At 41.2% G+C, this 6,000-nt stretch overlaps 1 protein-coding gene across 1 annotated transcript in view; it reads left to right on the forward strand.

The window, feature by feature from the left end:
• Positions 1-6,000, forward strand: part of FIGNL2 (fidgetin like 2) — a 160,996-nt gene that overhangs the window by 152,882 nt on the left and 2,114 nt on the right. The window contains exon 2 of the mRNA XM_044083435.1: positions 3,670-6,000. This exon is cut by the window's right edge and continues 2,114 nt beyond it. Within this exon, the coding sequence (XP_043939370.1) occupies positions 3,670-5,876 (2,207 nt within the window). The 3' untranslated portion in view covers positions 5,877-6,000. The remainder of the gene's footprint in view (positions 1-3,669) is intronic.

Here is a 6,000-nt window from a genome sequence, read left to right on the forward strand (position 1 = left end):
AGCATCCTGCACATTGATATCCAATACTCCTCCCTTGAAAGGAATGTCCGTTAATCTGCTGTTCAGGTCAGCTACGGAATCACTTTACCTTAACCAAGCATGAAATCTCATGTAAGAATATGGTGCTTATCATGGAGTGCCATCCTTCATGTGATAGTAATGCATAACCATCGGAGTTAAATGATGACTTTGGCACCTTGGCCCTGAAGTCTGGCACACCTTTGTTAGTGGATATTCAATAAGAACTGTAACCTGCTACTGTACCACGTGACTTTAGTGCATGGACCACATGGATAAAATATTTGAGGAGTACAATTTTCGTAATGTTGCTTAAAGTCCTCTGTTGGCAGTAAGAATGCCAAGATGCTTAGGTATTTGTTCTTTTACTGTGTAAAATGATGTGTAATAACCAGATGGCCTTGTTTTGAGAGCTGATTGCCAAATAAAGATAGCCTGCACGGTAGTCATAGAAATATGTCTGATTTTTAGGAGTCTGAAAATGAAAATTTAGCCATTAGTAAATGAAATCTACAGTAACTTGAAAATGCTCAGAGATGGGGAACCTTGATGGATTAGGTTCATGAAAACTTTGCAGTATCTCTGTTTTGAGGAAACAAGGTTCTTCCTTTTCCATTGTATTGCCTTCATCAAGTGCACAGTGTTCTTTCTAAAAGCAAAAACTTGGTAACATAAATGGAGGAAGATGATCAGTGTTACTATAGTCAGGATTTCTGGAATGAGACAGGTGTGTCTCCCCACTGTAAAATTGCACTTCATCCAGGTAGGACGTGGAAGATGGAGAGTGGTGTCTCCTGTCCTGTCACTCTGAGGATAAACCAAATGCTAGCTCATATTCATGTCCCTGTCTTTTACTGAGCTAGGCTCCTGTTTCTCAGTGATGCAGCACTATAGGAGGGCCTCTCCACTGCCAAGCGATTGATATCACTGACAGCAGAAATCGGTATACCAACCCATCTGCATTTTTTAGTCCGGACTAAACTTGCATAAGCTTGTGATAGTAATTCACAAAGCTAATTTCATGGGGAGGGACTGATGTGTAGAGGTTTATGTAACGTACTGAAACATTTGGCGCTCTACTCAAAAGCAATGCATGACACCCGGCACAAGTGCACAGTTGTGGATACGGGTGGAAGGATGGGATAAGTAATAGACTTACTTGGCTTCACTAACTATAAGTGATGGCAGCAAATGGAGGTCCAAGAGCAGTCTGCACTGTCTTATGCTCTTGTCTTTTGTCTTTTTTTTTTTTTGGCCGCTTATGAGTTTGCCTCATGGTTTCTCCTCCCCTCTTCATCTTTGCCTATTTGGCATATTTGTTTTAGTAGAACAGGAAATTAGTATATCTGTGCGGGGAGAGAAACTTGTGGCCCATTCATTCCTGCCGGGAATCCCCCATCAGCACTCTACTTCCCCGTGAGAGTGAGTTTGTAGGGAGTGGGCCAGCTTGCTGGTCCTTAGGCTAACCTAGTTTCTCTCTATTGGAGCACAGCCTCCCCTTTTAATGGCTCCTCTGAGACTGCAGCCACTGTCTCCTGAGGGGAAATGTGTCTTTGGACAGTAATCTCCCCTTGTCTGGGTAATGCAAAAGCAGTGTGTTAGTGCAAGCCTAGTTGCCTGAAAACTTCATTGAATGATCATCCATGCAGTGAGCTAGAGACCCTCCTGTCCCTCAGGATGGGTGAGCCAGCAGTGGGTACTCCCTATCATCTTCCCCAGGCAGCTCCTACAGACACTCGAGCCACTAGTTGAAGTCGTGTTGCTGTGATGTAGTCAAGGCTTTATCCCTTTATGCGACAGAGCTTGGGAAAATAGGGTTATTATCAGTATTACGATCAGATGTAAGAATAAAGCTGAAGAATGGTCAGCATGGTATCAGCTGCTGAAACATGTCATGCACAAGCCTGCAGACAATTGGAGGGATCATGCAGTTTGTGGAACATAAAACGGTCCCTTGTTAATAATGCCAGAAGAAGAGCAGACCTGTCAATACCACACTGCTGCACATATGTAACAGGAGTGATGCAGCATCATTATTGCTAGTGTTATTTGATGCAGGACCTTTCTCATGCAAGATGGATGATTAGAAAGGAAATGCTAGTGATGTTGAGACCTACTGAGATTGGAATGGGAAATGGGGAGCATGTTGTTTTGTGACACCACTTACAACAATTCTCTGTGGTTCAATGTTCCCTGATCAAAAGGCATTAGAAAGAAAGTGGTTAAGTGTTAAAAGTGCAGAATTGGGTTTTGTATCAAAAACGGAGCACATTTTGTGGAGCTCTTGACTTTCCCATGTTTGTGTCTGTGGACTTTATGTATTAAGCAAAGGGGCTGTGGGAGGTGCAAGGGGCATAGCTCCCTTTCAGAAATGCTGACTTTTTTCTGTAGTGTCTCTTGTGATCTGTGTGTTTGCATTTTTGTTTTGCCTTTTGATTTGCAGTGTTAAGATTTTGATGGATTCATTTTCACCAGCTTCATTTTTATGGTTTGAATCCTATAAACTGCACCTTAATTGTGTTGCTAATCTTTATTGTTGTCAAGCCTTTGACTGTTCATTTTATATGCACTGTGTGTGTGTGTGTGTGTGTGTGTAAACTGCTCAGTTTTAAAATTTGCTACATTTAATTGATCACAGATTAATTCATCATGAGCTTTCTGTTTTGGAGTACTCGCTATACTGACAGGATATGTTAACCATATCTACCACATAGTGATCTAATGCCAGGAGCTTTAATTCTTAAAGTAACTGGTGGGGCTGTTTTTCCTTTTGTCTTGTTTGGCCTCAAGACTGTAGTTTTGTCTACATAAAAATATATATATCTGAGTTGTTTTTCATAACATTTTGATGTACAAATGAGACAGGGCAACGTTTGCAGTAACACCCTGCTATGCTCTCATTTTGCTACCATGCATGCGGTCTCTTTCTTCAGAATGACATTTAAGGCAAGCAGTTACTTTCATTGGTCACTAAATAAATAACTAAACTCCTATATTCTATTAAATATGAGCTTTCTTTATGTCACTGGATGTACCCCAGCTGTTTCTGGTGACATGTCATTACTGACTGAGTGTGCAGGGATTTAATAAGAGAAAGCTGTTATGGCTAACACCAAGTTCTTTGTCCTCCACATTAGACAGACACAAAGAGAAATTCCAAGTTATGATTTAATTTTATTTGTAAGTACAAAAAGCATATAGATTAAGAGCAGTTGCCAGATTACTGTGTCAGTCAGTTTAAAATTATAAAAAAAAAAAAGTCAATAGTTGCATAAGAAATCTGCACAGCTTGCATTTAATTTTGCATGCAGAAGCAATTTTAAGAAGCTTCTTTTTCTATTTGAACCCTCCAAAACTGTTTATTATTTTTAGGAGTATAATTTTGTGTGCTTGATTGCCTTAATAGGATAAAAACGAATGGTATTGTGCATTTGTAAAGTGAGTTGCAAATGTGAAATGTGTTTGTAATGAAACAGCTTATCGAGATTTATAGTTAATGTTTAACTGAAAGTGTTGCTGTCTGCTTCTAAGTATCTTTTCTGTGCACAGAAAAATTCTCAGATAGTAAAACAAAGAAATGTTTCTGATTAAATAAAAATATCTAGACCATTAACTGAAAACTAATTATTTATTGTTGTTTTTCGTTTTCAGGTCGGTTGAAAATGCACTGGACACCAGAACATGCTCAGTCCCTAAACCAGTGGCCAGAGCAACACCTTGATGTCTCTTCTACCACATCATCACCAGCACATAAACCAGAAGTCTATCCTAGCAGTCGGCAGCGGTACAATTATGCTTGGGCAAATGATGACATCTCTGCACTTACTGCCTCCAACCTTTTAAAACGGTATGCAGAAAAATATTCAGGAGTTTTGGATTCGGCTTACGAGAGACCAGGAGTGACTAACTACACAGATGGAACTTTTGGACCCCTTAATGGACAGAAAGGAGATCTTGAACCTTGGCAGATGACACACAGTGCTGAAAGCCCTTACTCTTTGAATGCTATACATGATGGTCTGACAAGCTCCAAGCCAGCTGTTTCATCAACAATTCCACCAGGGGGTGGTCCTCCAGGGATTGGAAGCTCTGCTTTAGTAGCTAGTAACCTTGCAGAACCCTCTTATGTCAACAGCGCATGTGGTGGCCATTCTAGTTCCATTGGTCTTGGTGTATCTCAGGACTACAGCTCAGGTTATAATGGTACCTACCTGGCATCAGGTTACTGCAGCCAGCCACCGTCAGCACTTCCTGCAACCCATGCTCCTCCCCCTCCTCCATTACATGGTTCCGGACTTCTACAGCCAGCTCATCCCCCACAGGCTCTTGTCCCTGGGTACAGCTCATCTGCTACAGGATATAACTATTCTTCAAATAGTTATCCACCTCAGCCTGGTATTGGACCTAGCTATGGTGGGGTGCATCCCCCAGGGTCTTATCTATCATCAGGAATTGCTGCACCAACCCCTCTCCCTCCATCTAGACCACCTTTAGTCCCCAGTTACAGTTATCAGTGTCATAGTCTGGCACCCGTGGCAGTGCCTTCATTTGGTGGTGACTCTGCAAACTCCCTGAAAAGAAAAGCTTTTGACATGGCAGGGGAAGAAGATGGTGATAGGTATAGAAAGTACAATTATGAACAGCAAAAGTCGTCTGAATCCCCATATCAAATGCCTGATGAAAATATTACAAGTGAGTGTAGAGGAAATGGTTTCACCAGACTTATTGAAACTCCACAAGTAGCATTTAAGCCTGGAAAAAGACCAATAGGTGAGGAACATGCTGGAAAGTTTGGCAGCCCACCAATGAAGACGATGGTATCGCCTACATATAGTGCTGGAGACACTCCTTTAAGATCCAATGATGCATTTTCTCCTCCAGTAATAAATGGTGAAAGGGGAAGCAATGACCATGGACCTACTTTTGCACAAAGATTACAGGTGATGGGTATAAAACCATCAACTTCATGTATTCAGTCAGAAGAGCAGTTAAAAAATATGGACCCTCATGTTGTCGAACTTGTAAACAGTGAAATTATAGAGTGTGGATCACCAGTACAGTGGACAGATATTATTGGCCAGGTTGCAATCAAAGCTGTAATTGAAGAAGAACTAGTGTGGCCTGTATTAAGGCCTGGTGCTTATACTGGTGTCAACAGGCCACCTAGAACCATATTGTTGTTTGGTCCTCGTGGTGGTGGCAAAACTTTGCTTAGCAAATGTATAGCAACACAACTTGGAGCTACATTCTTGAGAATTAGTGGTACATCACTACTGTCCAAATGGAAAGGTGAGGCAGAAAAAATCTTGAGGACAATATTTCTTATAGCTGGATGTCGACAGCCATCAGTTATATTTATCAGTGAAATTGATTCTCTGCTGTCTGCATGTGTAACTGAAGAAAGTGGTCTTAGTATTTTAAAGTCCCAGTTACTTTCCTATCTGGATACCATAGCCAGCTCATCTGGTGAGAATGTTATAATAATTGGGGCCACACAATGTCCCCAAGACCTTGATGAAAATGCACACCGATGTTTTACTAGGTGCTTTTATATTGCACCACCAGATAGCATTGCAAGAAGACAGCTCTTACATCATGCTTTGGCACAACAGAACTACTGTCTTAGCGAAAGAGAGATGGTTGCCATTGTGCAGCACACAGAAGGCTATTCTGGTAGTGAGTTGGCACAACTTTGCCAGCAGGCTGCTGCAGTCCATCTTCATGGAATGGGGGGTCAGCTCCAACCAACATGTTACAAAGACTTTGAAAATGCACTGCGCAAAGTTCAACCTGGTGTTTCCCAGAAGGAACTTGACTTGTACATAGAATGGAATAAGGTATATGGTTCTAGACAATGACAAAGTCTATATTAGCTTGGGGAAAATTTGACAATTTTTAGGGCTAGTCTGACAATGGTATGTTAGTGTTTTTAGTGTCTGTGTTATTTTTTAGCTGAAAAATCAGATTATGAGAAAACTTAAA

The sequence above is a fragment of the Protopterus annectens genome, chromosome 9.part0, assembly GCF_019279795.1.
Source record: "Protopterus annectens isolate FY-2018-M chromosome 9.part0, PAN1.0, whole genome shotgun sequence".
Classification (NCBI taxonomy): domain Eukaryota; kingdom Metazoa; phylum Chordata; order Ceratodontiformes; family Protopteridae; genus Protopterus; species Protopterus annectens.